The sequence below is a fragment of the Episyrphus balteatus genome, chromosome 1 (genome assembly GCF_945859705.1).
Source record: "Episyrphus balteatus chromosome 1, idEpiBalt1.1, whole genome shotgun sequence".
Taxonomy (NCBI): Eukaryota; Metazoa; Arthropoda; class Insecta; order Diptera; family Syrphidae; genus Episyrphus; species Episyrphus balteatus.
In genome coordinates this window covers 22,218,045-22,234,586 of record NC_079134.1, presented here as the reverse complement: position 1 = coordinate 22,234,586, position 16,542 = coordinate 22,218,045, and the positions used below count along the sequence as shown (strand labels likewise).

General features: G+C 31.4%; 2 protein-coding genes across 2 annotated transcripts; one reads left to right on the top strand and one right to left on the bottom strand.

The window, feature by feature from the left end:
- Positions 1 to 1,148: 1,148 nt before the first annotated feature.
- LOC129914325 (palmitoyltransferase ZDHHC3) lies at positions 1,149 to 6,674 on the bottom strand. Its single transcript, XM_055993520.1, has 3 exons — positions 6,376 to 6,674; positions 5,871 to 6,305; positions 1,149 to 1,760 (listed from the first exon to the last, which is right to left on the bottom strand). The coding sequence occupies exons 1-3, from the start codon at positions 6,489 to 6,491 to the stop codon at positions 1,496 to 1,498; spliced, it is 816 nt and encodes a 271-aa protein (XP_055849495.1). The 5' UTR covers positions 6,492 to 6,674; the 3' UTR covers positions 1,149 to 1,495.
- Positions 6,675 to 8,185: 1,511 nt separating this feature from the next.
- LOC129914317 (signal transducing adapter molecule 1) lies at positions 8,186 to 16,531 on the top strand. The gene is made up of 4 exons (XM_055993508.1): positions 8,186 to 8,415; positions 13,993 to 14,270; positions 14,348 to 14,641; positions 14,707 to 16,531. Exons 1-4 carry the CDS (start codon positions 8,373 to 8,375, stop codon positions 16,216 to 16,218), a joined length of 2,127 nt encoding a protein of 708 aa, XP_055849483.1. The 5' UTR covers positions 8,186 to 8,372; the 3' UTR covers positions 16,219 to 16,531.
- Positions 16,532 to 16,542: the final 11 nt, after the last annotated feature.

The following is a 16,542-nucleotide window of genomic DNA, read 5'->3' as shown; positions in this document are numbered from 1 at the left end:
GTTAAAACCGGTTGTGACTTGTCGTCAAAGGCCAAAGTGACAGTAGTCTCACAAAAACCGAGGATGACGTTGAGCTCCAGGATTCGTTTTAGGAGTTGCTTCAATTGATACAGGTTAATCCAAATATTCTATCAAAACATTAACATCTCTTTTTCTTCGTCTACAGAAAAAGATGGAAGAAATTGTCATTAGGCAAGAACCTGGGATTGTAAGATTCATTTTTCAGAATCTCGATACTCTTGGATACTATTTGCCGTATGCAGCACTTAAAGGTGACCTTAGATACCAGTAAGGCATTTTAATTTAGTTTCCCTAATAACGGCTATCCAAATATTACCACAAGAACTAGAGTGTTGGCTGACAAAAGGACCTGGATAATTTTGGGATAACTTGGCCTAAAAATAACTGTAAAAGTGATTGAAAAAAAAATCTTTTTCTAATCGAGTTTAGAGATTTCCCTAAGATACAGTTTGTAAGTATGAGATTAAAAATAATCCCGAGTTAACTCATGCATCAACTACTTTGGTGATGGTTTCTAATCAAATAGTAATTGAAGACCTTCTTCAACATTAGACACACTTAAAAAAAAAGAATTGAACTGTGCAAACGCGGTTTTTAACTACCGAAATAATAAATAGATGCTAAGGGAAGCTAATATAAAATTATTCAAATGTTGATTTAATGGTTTAAAAAAAAACAGGATGTCTTTAAATAAAAAAAAAATTAAAATAGATAAGAGCACAATGTAATAATATAATTTACAATTCGAAATCTCACGTGTTTAAAGTCTTATGTAATTTAAGTTGTTCTTTTAAACTAAACAAAAAGAAATATATATATCCGTAAATGTATGACAATAAAATACGTTTTTTTCTTTAAATTTCTTAAACATTACAGTAAATACATACAATTAAATACAATCAATACTTTGTAAACCGTTATAAAGATTTTTTTTGTGAAGTAAACAATATATCAAGAGAATATTGTGGTTATATACAAAACAAACAAAAAATTGAAAAATAATACACAAAGAAAAAAATATATAAAAATAGAATAGAATAGAATATCAAAATAAAATATAAAGAAAATATTAAAAAATAATCTCCTTTAGTCAACTTAAAAAAAAAAAAATATAATAGTAAAGATTCCTGACAAAAAGCCATACACCATAAATTACACTAAGACTTTTTTTTCTCTTAACTCATAATAAACTAATAAATAAAATTATAATAATTAACAATTATTATTTGTATATTAGAAATATGATTATAATAATAATTATAATAAGGAAAATAATAAATTACAATACTATGCACCTAGAAAACTTCCTGAATGAAATTTAAAATCATCAAAAGAAAGATTTCTAACCAAAAAAATTGGATTACTCGAAAAATATCCAGTTGTTTTTTTCTTTTTTTTTGGTAAATCAGTTCAGAGCAGTTGTTATGAGTGTTTTTTTTTTGTTGTTGTTCTTAATATTTTTGTATTTTTTTGCTTACACATCATGACTCAATAATGGAGCATCATATTTTCTAGAATTAAAGTTCGTACACGGCATAAGCCAACAAGCTGGATGGCCACGTCCAAATACATCTGCTAATAAATTTAGCTTACGACGATTCGGTCGATATGAGCCCTTTTGTTGAACAGCTTCGACAGCAGTCTCGTCGTAGAGTATCGCATGCATTTGATCGACCATTATTGCAAGTACAAATAGACCAAAGAGTGCTGATTCTAAGAGTAGTATTACACTGTGTAGCCTGTGGATTATAATTAGTGTTATATTAAGAATTAAAAATTAGATTTAAAATATGTTGAAATAAATTTACGTTTGTGGATCATACATTGCACAAATTTCGACTGTTTTCATTACGCAACTTCACAGATCATAACATCCCAAAAGAAAGTGAACAAAAAAAAAATTAAAAAAAAAAAAAAAAACAGAACCTTATCAATTCAAATATTTCTTATTTTTGTATGGCAAGCGCGCTAGCGGTTAAGTCTAGGTAGCAGACTATAAGTAATTAGATGAACAAATGAACATATTTTTATTATTTGCCCGTTTCCGAGTCTGAGTTTAATTTTTTCAGAAATAAATTTAATTTGAACAAAATTACTTGTAAGTTTTGTCATTTTATGGTTAAAGAATCGTTTAAATAAGATTCAAACACTTCTTTGATGGGGATAATTTTATTCCATACAAGTAAATCTGAGGAAAAAGGAAAATAAAACAAATTTTGGCGTTGAAACGTCGAAAAACAGGTTAACTCCTGCATTGCACTCAAATGAATTTTCTTAGGCTATTTTTACAGGACATCGTTTTGAGTTTTTAATTTATTACAAAAAAAAAGCATGAAACAACGTACCCAACATCAAAAGAGAAAAAAAAAATAAACTTTACAATCGTAAATTTTTTCGCGTCGTATAATAGATGAAAAAAAAATAAAAAAAATATTTTGGGTGTCGAAGTTACAGCGCTTGGAAAATTTTATAAGTTTGAAAAACAGAATAAATCAAGGAATTCAAGCTACTGATTATGTCTTAACTAAGGAGTTCACGGGTTTTTTATTGCATAAAACGTTGATTGGGTCGAAACGTTACCTGCCTTTCTCTCTTTTGTTTTTTTTTTTTTAAATCAGTTGCATTCATCACCTTAAAATTTTTAACTGCAACACCCGCCATTACAAAAGTTAAGATTACTGTAAATCGGTGTTTCTTACTTAATCCTCTCCTCTTTTCTTAAATGCTCGCACGGTGTTTTTATAACATTTTAAGGGTATTCATAACTCCTGTGCGGGTTTATTAATTGTTGGTTTAGTTGTGTTAATAAATGTATTAAGTACAAGAAAATTTTATTTTTGCAATTCCGAATTCCACGTATGGTTCTCTTATTTGCAATTGGTATGTTCATAAATGGGCAGTGGGCACGCATTTTTGCATATATAAAAGTCAAACAAATAAATGGTTTGGGGTTATTTTTCATACGAGTACTTAGGTGTATAATACCTCTAAGCTACCCAAGGCATATATTTGAAATGTTAAATGAGACCTAGTCTAAAGAAACATGAAATAAAGAGTATTCAAACATAAAATGTGCTACTCCAGAAAAAAGATTCAATACGGTCCATATATATTCATAAATGAACCAATTATGATTTACTCCTGAGGAATAGTTTGCCGGGTACGCTTACTCTGAGTATGATATGCCGTAATCAAGGGTCTTCCAAGAGAACAACGACTCAAAACGCACTAGCCGAGCAGTAATATATTTTTTTCAAGAAAAAATATTGATGTTATGGAATGGCCAGCACAATGTCCAGACCTTAACCCAATTGAAAACTTATGGAGTGTTGTAAAAAAGGGAAGTTCAAAGCTTAGCCATCCAATAATCATGAATTGTAAAGCATGGTAAGCGATGCTTGAGGAAAAATTCCAACGGTACTAGATTGCCGTTTAGTGGACTCAATGAAGCAACGTTGTGCAGCCGAATAATCAATCAATGTTGATCAATGTCAATTTTTATTTAAGAACTTTTTTTTTTTGCTTGTTTTTAACTAGTTTATAAATTCTCTATAAGTCTCTTTGAGCAGAACTTAAAATTGTTCCTATTACAATTTGGTTTTTTAAATTAACATAATATTATAGAATTTACAAATCTATTAATTAAAATATTAAAATGCTAAAGCTAGACCAATTCTAAGTCACCATTTTTTAAAATCCCACTGTATTAAAAACATAGGTACTACATAAATATTATAATCAAAATTAGGTAAGTCTCAATAAACTTAAATTTGTTAATTTGCAATGTTACTAAATTTTTTAACAACTATTTCTCGGGCGTTTTTTAATCATAACGGCTTATTGGTGTTGTAATTCAAAAAAGTACTAAAAAAATGTTTACCTAACATAACAAGATTTTGAGTTTTTGCATTCAGTCTATCAATATTAGACGAAATTTATAGTGGATTTTTCATAAATTCAATGTTGAAAATAAATTGAAAAAAATTCGAAATCACCAAATATTTTATGTTTTTACTTATTCAGCGCTGTGGCAGTTGTTCGCTGGTAACTGACATAGCATCTGCTTATCAGTCACTGCTTATATTTTGAGCAGAATAGCCAACATTCGTTGATTGACTAAACCAACTTCTTGGTAAAACATAATCAAAGGAAGACATCTGTCTGATCTGATATATCGTCGGTATGCTGCCAAAACGCACTAAGTCATATTTTAAGGGTTTTTAGATTTAAATGCAAAATGGTTCAGAATGATGATATCGATCTAGTAAAATACCACACTAAGAAATATTTGGCGTACTTTATGAATTATTTGAGGTATATTTTTGCACGAAGTCAGAAAAAACAACTTTAATACAGGCACACCGCACTAAGTTGACTTAGTGCTTTTTACCTGTAACGCAAGAAAAATTAAATCAGTACTAGTTTATAGCAAGAGAAAGCATTAATGAGACTTAGTGCATTTTTCCTGTCTTCAAAACAACATTTTTAAATTTGAAAAATGACTTACAAAGTATCTTGTGAGGTAAATGTAAGAAAAAAGCGGTCAAATGTAAACAGATTAATACAAATTGTAAGTTTATCAGCGAGTAAAGACGACTTGAATTTTCTATATGAATCTTAATAACCTTTTAAAAATGAATTAGAATTCTCGTTCTTAACTGGCTTCAAATTAAATGTTTTCGATACGAAAAAAATAAACCGGAAATAAATTTGATTCTTTTGCGTTGTAAAATTTCTGATTTAACTAGGTATAATTGAGATTTTGTCTTTACTTTTGTGCTATAATGTTGTTTCCTTTAACTTCATATGCCAGAAAAGTATTCATTACGAACAAAATAATTGCAAATCATTACAGGTAAAAGGCACTAAGTCATGGCTTTTTCTACTTTCGTTCACATAATTATCATTTTGGTTTTTCACTCTCCATTATATTTAAAGGCTCCATTAAAAATTATAAAACTGTCAAATCGCATACACATTTTAAAATTTCCCTTTTTTAATGGAGACTTTAAATTTAATGGAGTGTGAATAAATTGGGCCTAAAAGGTTTTGGAAACTAATGTCAAAATGTTGAGTTTGTGTTTAAAGTGATTATCTGACAGATAACAGTTAACATTGAATTTTCACAAGAGAAATAATCTTAAAAATCGATTTACTCAAAACTATGTTTTTTGACTTAGTGCATTTTGGCAGCATAGCAACGATATATATAAATATATAAATAATAATATATGTACGTATAAACAAGGCGCCTACAAAATCTTATTATTTTTCTTTTGTGAACATATCAAGGTGATGTATCTTTTATCTTAATAAATTAATGGAGAATGTCGTTGAGACAAGAACAACGGCCACTATCTGGTAAAAAAATACATTTTATCTGAGATTTGATAATTGTGTCTTTTTGAATGTTATCTTATTTTGCAAATATTTTTTAAAATTTTTGGGATAAGAAAGTGTTTTTATCAGAGACATATTGATACTAATTTTGTTAAGGGCTATCTTTCGAATCCAGAAAAAAATAAAGAAAGTAACTTTCTTTTATATGGACGTACATATATGGATTCATTATTATTCAAATTTTAACCTTTTCAAACCAACACATATAATTCTCTATGCCTTGATTGTTTATAGATTCTGAAAGCTATTGAACTTGAGTCGATAATTGAATTAAGGTAAATTAAATAAATAAATAGAAAAACTGAAAAAAAAAGAAAAAAACATCCCCACAAATTGAAATTGGCAAACAATTATGTAAAAAACTCTGTCGTATGATTGTAAAAAAATGTTAATTTTTTTTATAAAATGTTTTATACCTACAATGCAAATTAAAGACTTTAAATACTTACATCCTTGTTTGTGATTCCACAATATTGGCATTACATTCCTCGCAAGGATAAATCCACGAACCCAGCACCAAGCCAACCGAATACAACGACAAAATACCTACATAAACTAGAAATTGCAAAAAGAACTTCTGATTACGTTCCCCCACACAATTGTTGATCCACGGACAATGGTGATCCATTCGACGAATGCATCGTTTGCAAATGCGACAATGATGAGCCCGAGGCGGACGATATGTCTCACATCGTGTGCAAACAGTCCATTCGCCATGATCGTGATTGGAGCCGTTCTTTTGATTGGCATGCAAATCGGAGAAGTCCAACCGATTCAATGGGAGTGGTACAGTGCCCGGATCGGAAAGGACCGCTTTCAGATGGGACATGCCCAAAAGGAAGACCACTGTATTAAATAGCACAACATGAAGTGGTGCCCAAATACTAACAGAAAGATTTATCATTGTTTTATAAAAAAATAAAAAAAAAAATATATATAAGAAGGTATTAGTACCTTGTTTGCATTGTTTGAAGGATAATCCATCGCATGACAACATAATCGGCGTAAAAAACAGCCAAATATGTTACTAATAAACAAACAATACCGCACGGATCACGCACGAATGTCATTATTATATATTATCGAATGAATTTTGATTTTTATTCCAATAATTTCGAGTGCAAAATTTTGAAGAAATTTATGAAAACATTGATTGGTTGTTCGACATTTTCATTCTCTTTGCTGCTTGCATACAAAAAAAAAAATTTGTATTTTTCTTTCTTGTGTTTCTTTTTTTTTCTATCTACATAAAAAGTGACGTTTGAAATGTCAGTTTTATTAAAAGGGCTTTTTTCAGCGAAAATGAAGGGAAAATTTTGCAAAAAGAAACAAAAAAATCGATAACAAAGTTGGAATGAAATGAGAAATGAAAAATATGTGTGGAATTCTATTCCGTTGCAATATTTTGATAATTTTTGTTAAGGGCCCACTCACACCAACGCTCTTTTAGCTATACAAGTTGGTTGCAAGTTGCCTGTAGTGCGTTCTTTTATTCGCCGATGCTAGCTATTGTTAACAATAGTTAACTTTCATCGTTCCTAAATGATAAAAAAGTTACGAAATGTAACATCGTGACTACACAACATCGTTCCTTAATCCAATGTTGAAGTGTCAAATAGTTACATTTTGTAACTTTTTCCAACACAGCTTCTGGACTTGAGTTTCAATGTTAATCTGTCAAACACAAATAAATGGGGAAGAAAGGGAATGATGTGAGAAAAGAATTTTTTTGTTTGTTTTCATATTTGAAATTATTTAATGCATATTTTTCTTTCAATTTGCTAAGAATTCAATTTGAAAGAATTATTTCAGTGTCAAATTAACTATTTCTTGTTTATTTATTCATAAAATTGATCTCAAAAAATTTTTTTTTACAGATCAACAAAATGTAACATTAGTCGTTCCTAAAGAGAAGTTGAAATTTTATAACAAAATCTAACGAAAACAACAACAACGACTTTTTTGACACAACAACCAAAGTTAACTTTGTTTGTGCCTGGCTACACAGTGATTTTTCAATCGATTGAAAAATCACATGCGGTGGCTACACACTGTTGTGCCCAATCACGTTCCACTTTTACATTTTCTAGGAACAAACGTCAAAAAGAGGAAAAATTTAGAAATGGAACTGTACTACCCTCAGAAAATTCAGTTCGCTTCGTGAGCATCTTCCCCCTTCACTCCTCATCCCTCTCGCCTACAAACTCACTGCTTAGGCGATTGAAAAATCACCGTGTAGCCAGGCACTTTAATAAAAGAACAGACCACTTACTACACAGTGATTTTTCAATCGATTGAAAAATCACATGTGGTGGCTACACACTGTTGTGTCCAATCACGTTCCACTTTTACATTTTCTAGGAACAAACGTCAAAAAGAGGAAAAATTTAGTAATGGAACTTACTGCCCTCAGAAAATTCAGTTCAGTGAAAAAACACATCTGTCAAATTCGATGTTAGACAACCGTGTTCAGACAAAATCGAAGACATGGTTGTCTAACATTGAATCATTACAAGAAATGGCGAGCCTCCCCAAGACATTTCTTGTTAAGACACGTCAACATGACAAAAATTATCTCCTGTGGAGGCGGCCTGTTAAGGATTTTCATTAATAAGTGCAAACGCATCTTTAAAAATTTCCCATACAGAATTCCATTCATTCCAAATGCCAACAAATAATTTCCATTCCTTTTCATTCCTCCCGATGACAGCTCTCAATTTTCGTTTCGTTTCCATTAGTCACTTGTATTTTTTTTTTTTTGTAATTTATCTTTTCTCTCAAAGTATATTTTGTCGTAAAAGTTTTTCGTCCTACATAAAAAAGAAAATAAAAATACCAAAATTACAAAGCAAATAAAAACATAATAAAACAATTAAAATATAAATCATCTAATATAAATATCATTTAATTAAAAAAAAAAAAAAAAACTATAAGAAAAAAACATCAAGAAAATGGGTATCTTCGGACAATCGACACCGTTCGATGCTGACATTGGTGAGTTTTTTTTTTTTTTATTTTTTTTTTTCATTCTTGTTTCACAAAGAAAATTGAAAAGAAAAAAATGTTTTTTTAATGAGAAAAGTGGCAAAGTGACGATGGAAATTTATAATTTTTTCCAAACGCAGACTACAAAAGAAAAGACAGCAAACAGCTGTAGAAAGAGATTAGAAATTAATGTGGGGTGGATCACCTCCATTTAATTAAAAGCAAAGTCTCCAAGTTTTTTTTTCCAATTGGCAATTTGCACCAAAAGCAGTTGAAATTGCAGCAGTGGCAACGACAAGCAGCTGCAGCAGCCGAAGCAGCGGTGGGAAGAAAAAAAAATTTATGTTTATCGATTTTCGTTTTGATTTTTTTGTTTGTGGGCAATTTTAGTTTGTTTTTTCTTTGGTCATCAAAAACGATGACTTAATTAAATTTTGAGCCAAAAAAAGAATAATAATTGTTCTCTGAGGAGGAGACTACGCATATTTTTTGTTTCTTTATAAAGACAACACAGTCGAAGTGTCCAGTGAGTTGGTATGACTCACTTTATTCAAACACAGTCAGCAGGCAGCTAAAAACGGCTTAAAGGGCAATGCTATCAGTGCTTTGCGAATTTATATTAATCTAAATTTATAATTTTTATTATCGATAACAATAATAATTTGTTGTTTATTTTATTTTATTTTTTTTTTATTGAGGGAATCATCTCAATGTCATTCCTCTTTTCTTTTGTTTGAATCAAAAAAGCAAACACTTGAAAGGAAAAATCATACAAAAGATTATAAATAATGAGATTGAATTAGGGGGTGGTTTTTATTAGTTTATATTTTATTTTATTTGATTTTTTTTAACAGATGTGTTGGTTATTATTATAACTGAACATCAATGATATATATGACACATGAGTATAGGTAGTTTTTACTATGCTTGCTTGCCTTGTGCGATTAAAATTCTTCGAAAAATAAAAATAAACATTAAAAAAGAGTGTAATTTAATAGACACGTTTCTTTATGGCTTCATGTATTTTGTTGATTTTCTTTTTGGCACGAGACAAGGTACGAGTAGTTAGGTACATAACATAGAGGGGAACACTTGAGAGAAATAAACTTCATAAATGTCTTTTATAATGAGGCTTGAATAGGGAGATTCTCAATCATGTATGTCAAACTCACGGTCCGCGGTCCCACAACGAATAACCTTGCGGCACTTTTCACATTATAAACAATTTTAAGTTTAAGTCTATTATTTAGATTTGATGTTCACAGCTTTCGATATACATTCACCTCCTCTTTTTTCTAATCAACAAATAAATATTGAACATGTATACCTACTTAAAACCAAAATTACAAATTTTGTTAGATTTCGTGGCTTAAATCAGGGTTAGTACTGTAATTTTTTGAAGTGAATTAGGATGTTCTGATTTAACCTACAAAATCTGGTTGATTTGGGTAGCAAATCGTTAAAAAAATCTAAACTTTAAAACTGAATATAATAATAAAGTTTACTAGTTCGTTGAACTTTTTAACGTGTTTTAACGTTCTTGCAAATTTACAACATTTTCAAATATATATTTTACAACATTTTTAACCCTCTGTCGGCACACGGGTGCGAATTTGGCAGGACAAAAATAAAAAAATTACGATTTTTCAAAAAAGTGGTCACAAAAAAGTCTGTTTATAAGGGTGAAAATATTATTTTTCGGAATTGTGAATACAATATTCGAATTCCTCGGAATATTCTACATAAATTTCATACTTGATTCTCTGTAAAATATTGTGACCAAAAAAAGTTCTAGCGACATGAAAAAGTATAAACCAAATTCGCACTCGTGTGCCTATCACGTCACAAAAAAGAGGTGTGCCTACAGAGGGTTAAATATATAATTGTAAAATTTAATATTAATTTTAGTTAGGTTTTAACTTTAATTAAGATTTAACTATTTTGCAAAAGTATTTTAATATTTATTTTAAATAATGAATTATGGCATTGTAATGCATTATTGGCATTATTGCATTGCCCATAGTTAAAACAGGTCTTATACGTTTAAGAAAACCAACTTTTTTTTTAGCAATTTTTGAAATAATATACTTGACATGATCTTTGAAGTTTAGTTCAGTGTCTATAATAAGTCCTAAGTACTTAATGGTCTTAACACATTAAATTTGGCATTTGTTTTTATGCACTGAGATTGGGTCACAAATTTTTAACTTTACAGACTTAATTCAATTTATAAGTTCAAGTGACCTCAACTCCAAAAAATTTATAAAGCGTTTCGCCCAGGTACGACAGTGGGCTCATCAGTTAGATCTGTCGTACCCTTACTAAGACGCCTTATTTTGGTCGATGTTTACCGACACTATATAAAACTCACAGCATGAATATACTGTGAATTTTAATATTCTAAGGGAATTTGTTTAAATTCAGACACTTAGAAAATGTATGCCCGTGGTCAGGCAAAATAAGGCGTCTTAGTAAGGGTACGACAGATCTAACTGATGAGCCCACTGTCGTACCTGGGCGAAACGCTTTATAAATTTTTTGGAGTTGAGGTCACTTGAACTTATAAATTGAATTATATTCAATCGCTCCACTTAGAATAAAAATAATTTTTTATTATTTTTGTTATTTTTTTCTTCGTTTTTATAGACTTAGTTTAATTTACATTAAGACTCAGTTTATTTGCTCTTAGCCACAGGTTAACATTATCTAAGTCTTCATTTGTTTTTGAACACATGTCTTTTACATCTTACCGGTAATGTATATTAACGTATCATCAGCAAATAACACAACTTTACAGTGTTTCAGAGTACATTTAACATTGTTTATATATAATAAGAACAAAACTACACCTAATAGAGCGCCTTGTGGGACCCCTAATTCAACACAAATAGAGTCCGACATCGTATCACCAAACCTTGTCTCTTGGCTTCTTCCACTCAAATATGATTGAAACCACTTTAATTCAGTCTCTTTTATTCTATAGGATTCTAATTATAATAATAATATTTGTCTGTCAATCGTTTCGAAAGCTCGTTTGAAGTCAAGAAACACAGCAATTATCCCTCCGCCTTTATCGATTTGTTTCCTCCATTCATATGGAGGAATAAAATCGATTGCGAATTTCACGTAGGTACATATCGATGCGAGCATGGATAGTTACTTCAAACATTAAGAGGAATGAGTTCCCTATAAGATTCAGCCTAACTTACCTTGATCTGAGAAAAAAATGATAAATGAAAAATATTAATGCTATCATTGTTCTGTTTTTTTTTTTTATAAATTTGTTTTATAAAAATTTTTGTTTTACTTTTTTCTGCGGACCATACAAATTTTAATCTCGCTATTTTGGCTCCTCGTAACAATTGAGCTTAACACAACCGCTTGTAATCCACTGTCCACTCCTAAAAGCACACACAAAAAGCTGTTGGACTTTAGTTTTTTTTTTTTTTTAAGGAAATAATGTATTAATGTTAAAAAAAATGCATAACATAATCATTTCAAATTAAATTAATTTAAAGAGCCTCTTAGTACATATTCGTTTTTGCAATATTTTGTATGTAGAAAAGAATTTGCTACCTCAAGGTTGGAAAAGAAGCCATAAAACCAAGATTTTGTTTGCAATATTTGTTGACATTTAAAATACTAGGTACTTACTTTCTTAATACATACAATTAAAATATGGGAACTCAATATACGCATGTACCTGCAAATTTAAGATTAATTCAGAAGAATATGTAAAGAAAAAACATTTAAAAGATTCTTCATAATGCGTTTATTCTACCTTCTGTTTTTATAATTGTTAATATGTATTTATTATTATCAAGAAGAGATAATGAATTATCTTCAGTAAGACACCAATTAAAGAGATGTTGAATGCATTTTCTTTCATGAACGATAAGGTTGATGATAGAAGTAAATGCCCCACTGAGATGCATGTAAGTACTTGTCTTTATGTTTAAAGCTGATTAGAATGTCAAACAAACCAATTTTATAACAAAATCAGTATTTAAAAAAAAAAAACCAATTAAAAGCTCAAGTTTACGTGTATTTTATGAAAAATATCTTCGCGCGTGAATGCTTAATATTAATTTTAAGGGCTCATATTTTGAGGAAATTTTTTATTGGGTATTTTCAACAAAATTGAAGTATTTAATTGGTCCTCCTACTTAAACTCCTCATAACAGAGCTCATGAATTATTTGTATTGATAGTTTAATGGAATAGCTTGTTGCAAGGGGAGCGTATCGGAATCCCGCTTTTTAAAATCCCGTTTTTCGAAAATCCCGAAAAAAAAGTTTCAAAATCCCGTTTACTAAAATACCGCTTTTTTAAATCCCGTTTTCTGAAATCCCGCATTTTATAATCCCGTCAAATCCCGAAAATCCCGATTTTTTTTTACAAAATACATGCTTAATTCACAGATAAAAAAATCATGAGAAATAGACAAAAAATTAGTAAACTGATTTTTTGCGTTGTAAAGCCCACACAATATGTACCTTCAACACATTATGAAAACGGTATTCCTTTTATAAAAACATAAAATGATTAAAGCCTTAAATTGAGTTCACACATAAAAGAAATTTCATTTATTTAAATATCAAAATTGTTGAAATGCATCCAAATATAAGTTGAATTATATTTAAATGAAATTTCTTTTGATTATGTAGTGTGTACTTAATTTAAGATGTTGTGATCATTTTATGTTATTATTAATCTATGGGATTATCAGGATTTGATTGTTCTTCTGAAACTTTAAAGTAAATATTAGTTTGTTAATTGATTTCTTTTTAGTATCACATTCCTTACTTTTTCTTATCCTTTTTATATATTATACTTTTTGTTAAAGGTTCTAATTAAATGCGTTTAGAACAATCTCTCATTTTTTAATTTGTTTTAGTATCCCGATTTTGCAAGCAAAACAAGTTGTTTTATTTTAAAAAATCGCGCGATTTTTTAAAATAACACAACTTGTTTTGCTTGCAAAATCGGGATAATAAAAAACGGGATTATAAAAATCGGGATTTTAAAAAGCGGGATTATAAAAAGCGGGATAATGAAAAACGGGATTTTATAAGCGGGATTTTAAAAAACGGGAATATAAAAAGCGGGATATCGAACCCAACCCGTTGCAAGGTATCCAATTTTCTTAAAAAAAAACAAACCAGAAAAAAAAATATTACCGTGGAATCCGAACAGATAGTCAGAGATGCACTTTTTCATGAGAATGATACTCTAGGGGGCTTTGTCAATTCCTCGCAAGAAGCAGTAACGCTGAAAAAATCTTTATATTTTAGGTGCTGGAGGCTGGTAATCGAACCCAGACCTCTGGCAACATATCATTGCGCAGTAGCCAATACCAATTTCAAAGACTATACAATAAGTCTTAGAAAGCTTTAAATTCTTTTTATGGTTTAAATTTGAAAACATAGAACACCAATTCACATTGAACATTAATTTTTAATTCGTAGCTTTCGTCAAAAATAGTCCTTTGAATAACATTTTCAAACCTAATCGCGTCATTCATGATTTGCCTATTTATTTAAAAAGTAAAGAAACTTTATATTCTTTTGATTATAATTTATTACAGAAAAAGCAACAAGTGAAAAGAATACAACCGAAGATTGGACTCTAATCTTAGATGTATGCGACAAAGTAACATCGAATCCAAGAAATGCCAAAGAATGTCTAAAGGCAATTATGAAACGCATGGGTCATCCTGATCCACATGTAGTCATTCAAGCAGTAACTCTATTAGATGCTTGTTGTGGTAATTGTGGCAAACCATTCCATTTGGAAGTTGCTTCCAGGGAATTCGAGAATGAATTTAGACGATTGTTATCAAAAGCTCAGCCACAAGTTTCATTGGTAAGAAATTACAAGAAATTAATAAAAAACAATCTTTTTAAACAGTGATCTTCATTACTTTTGTTTGTATTTTTTAGAAAATGCGTCAACTCGTAAAAAATTGGGCCGAAAACGATTTCAAATCAGATCCTCAATTAAATCTTATCCCATCACTTTATGCAAAATTGAAAAGCGAAGGTTATGACTTTTCTGATGCAGCACAAAAAGCACCAAAATCTGCTTCAACAATTGCCGCTCTAAAAGATCCAAATGTTGTCAGCAGCCAACAAGAGGAAGAAGATATTGCCAAGGCTATTGAACTTTCTCTTAAAGAAGCAAAGAATAGTCCCAAGAAAACTACAACAACAACAACAACTGCTCCAACAACATACGTAAGCAAAGAAAACAAATTCAATCTTTATTTTATTAATTATTCTATTTGCATTAATTATAATAGCCATCTTTGTATCCATCATTCTCTGGTTCATCTGGTTCTATCGGAAGCATAACCTCAGGAGCATCTACAACTTCTCAACCCGAACCACGTAAAGTTCGGGCTCTCTATGATTTCGAAGCTGCCGAAGAGAACGAGTTAACATTCGTCGCAGGAGAAATTATTCACGTTCTCGACGACAGCGATCCAAATTGGTGGAAAGGTTACAATCAGCGTGGCGAAGGACTCTTCCCATCCAACTTTGTAACAGCCGATTTGAGTGTCGAACCCGAACGCCTTGATATTAATGTAAAATCCAAAAAGACAGTGCAATTCGAAGAAGAAACGACCGCCAAGAGTGAAGATCAAAAGACTGAGGAAACTAATTTTGTCGTGGAAATCGATGAACAGAAAATCGATCGTTTGTTACATTTGCTTCACGAAGCTAATCCCGAAGATTCATCCGAAGACACCGAAGAAATGCTGCGTCTCGAGCAAGAAGTCCATCAAATGGGTCCTTTGATCGATGCCGAATTGGAGCGCGTTGATCGGAAACACGCCCAATTGACACAGCTATCGAGTGATTTAGTAGATGCCATTAATTTGTATCACACTTTGATGCGTGATGATCGAGCGGCGGCATTCCCTGGAGCAGGGCAATACAGTATGCCTCCAATGGGATACACTCCACAGCAAATGTATGGTCCTGGTCCATATCCTCCATACATGCCGGCCCAACAACAAAACTATCATCTTCCCCAACAATATCCCCCAATGAGTATGCCCTCAATGCAACAGCAACAAGGTGCTCCAACAAGTGCTCCGGGACATATGCCTCCAGTAACGGCTGCAGGAGTAAATCCAATGTTATACGGGCCTCATATGCAACACACTCCCCAATCGTCTCCGCAACAGATGATACCGGTTCAGTTCCAAAACGGTCGATTGAACTCTGCAATGCAGAATGGTCAATCTCCACAGCAAATGAACAACAATAATCCCCAATCGAATCCGCAACAACAACCCTTTACACCACCACAACATCAACAACAACAGCAACAACAACAACAGCAACAACCACAACTTTCAACTCAGAACTTTTCCCAACAGCCATTACCAACTCAACAACAACAGCCCCCACAAACAATGGGACAACAACATCCAATGATGCAGCCACCACAACAGCAACATCTACAACACACTCTCCCCCCTAACGGGCAACAGCAACTCTCGAGTCCAGTGCCAGCACAAGTTCCCGGCCAATATCATCCACATCCTCAGCAAGCGTTTCTAATGCGTCAATATCCAATGGCGAATGGTAGTGGAGGCTATGCCGCCGTACCACCACCAGTGTCGACAGCCATCAGCTCAGCTGCACCACCCCTCGACATGATGTGCAATCAGCAGCAAGTGCCAGGCGGCCTAATGACTTCGGCAATGGCTCAACAAATGGCAATAAATCAACCTGTGACACAAAATTTCCTTGTCCAGAACGAGGCCAAGACAAACATTCCTGTATTCCAGCAGCAACGGTAAAACCGCCCTAAAAAAACTAAAAGCTGGGTAAACATTATTACGATTATATATACATTTTATTATTATTATTATTATTTTTGTTTTGCCTTAACGGTATAAAACTATTCAAAAAAATACACACATTTATAAGAAATCATTAAAAAAAAGAAGAAACTATGTAACGCAGATGTTTTTTTTTTTTTGTTGCAAAATATATTGTATTTACGAGTATAAACGGTTTAATAGGAATGGAAACTTCAAAAAAGTTATTATGGAGATAAAGAGATTTATTTAAAAAAAAAAGAAATCCTTCTCCTGAAACGAGTCTAATTTGTTTAATATTTT